The 1,199-nt window shown below is 57.5% G+C and overlaps 1 protein-coding gene across 1 annotated transcript in view; it reads right to left on the bottom strand.

Moving 5' to 3' along the window:
• Positions 1–785: 785 nt before the first annotated feature.
• Positions 786–1,199, bottom strand: part of FTCD (formimidoyltransferase cyclodeaminase) — a 6,182-nt gene continuing 5,768 nt past the window's right edge. The window contains exons 13-14 of the mRNA XM_010019956.1: positions 1,072–1,167; positions 786–872 (exon numbers count right to left, since the gene is read on the bottom strand). Of these exons, the coding sequence (XP_010018258.1) occupies positions 786–872; positions 1,072–1,167 (183 nt within the window). The remainder of the gene's footprint in view (positions 873–1,071; positions 1,168–1,199) is intronic.

Genomic DNA, 1,199 nt, shown 5'->3' with positions numbered 1-1,199 from the left:
CCTGGCCGGGGGCAGGGGTTGAAACGGGATGTTTTTAAGAGTCTCTCCAACCCAAACCATTCTATGGTTCTATGACAGGGTCAGGCTCAATGGTCCCAGCACGGGCACTAGATTTGGGGTCAGGGGCTGGCCCAGGGAGAGGGGTCACCCTCCTGCAGGCGCTGCTGTGGGACAATGAGGCTCAGGGTCCAGCTAATGACTCACTGTGACTCTGCTCAGGCTGCTGCCATGGTGTGCAGGTGGAGGAGGTGATATCTGCCATTAGAACCAAGTAACAAAGACAAGGGGCACAGCTCCTTTCATCCCAACCCTGTCTTCCTGCTAACACCCTGATACTGCCCTGTGTTTGACAATGCTGCCTTCCCAGGGCAGTGAACAATGCAATGGGCTGGGCTGGTCATGCACCGTCAGAAAGAGACTATGCCAGGTGTTGCCCCAGCCCTGTGGGCATAGAAACACACTGGGGTGTGTGGGGTCAGGAGGTGGTCACACTTCGGGATCTCTTCCTGGGCAGCACCATGGAGTCCCTGCCATCCCCCTCGTTGGGATCCCTGTGGACACAGGCACTGCCAGCCTAATGGGCTCCTTCTGCCACAGGGATAGGGGAATGGAGACTGAGGTCTGACTCCCAGGCAGCAAAATCCACGCTTGGCCAGGTCAAGGTGAGCAGGGGACATGATGCTGGGATCTGCCTGAGCAGAGCAGCTCTCCCAAGGCAGATACTGAAGGAGCCCAGGCAGGGATAGTCATGTTTCCCAGCTGTATTTGCCACTGCAGAGCTCCTCTCAGGCCACCCGCTTCTCCAGCAGCACCAGGATGAGCGCTGAGCCTTGCTTTGCCTCCTCCAGGAGCGCAGAGACCTTCTGTGACATCTGCATGGGGAGCAAGAAGGTGCATCATTCACCACCTTGTCCAACAGGACAGAATAGCCATCCACCATCCACCCCAAGCATCCCACTGGGGGCAAAGGGAGGGGGTGCCCAGGCATGAGGGCTCCCAGGGGCTTCATCTCTGCCCCACCTCATCCCTCCCACCATGGCCAGGGCACACACATGCACAGCCCCTGCTTACCGCAAGCTTGAATTCCTCATCCGTTATGTCTTTGAGGTTGATCATGACATTGAAGTAAGCTCCGAACACAGCCGCTTCCAGCATTTTGACTCCCACCTAGGAAGGAGGCTTGCAGGGCGCTCTCATTC

The sequence above is a fragment of the Nestor notabilis genome, unplaced genomic scaffold (genome assembly GCF_000696875.1).
Source record: "Nestor notabilis isolate BGI_N333 unplaced genomic scaffold, ASM69687v1 scaffold10398, whole genome shotgun sequence".
NCBI lineage: Eukaryota > Metazoa > Chordata > Aves > Psittaciformes > Psittacidae > Nestor > Nestor notabilis.
This window is presented reverse-complemented; position numbering and strand designations above follow the sequence as displayed.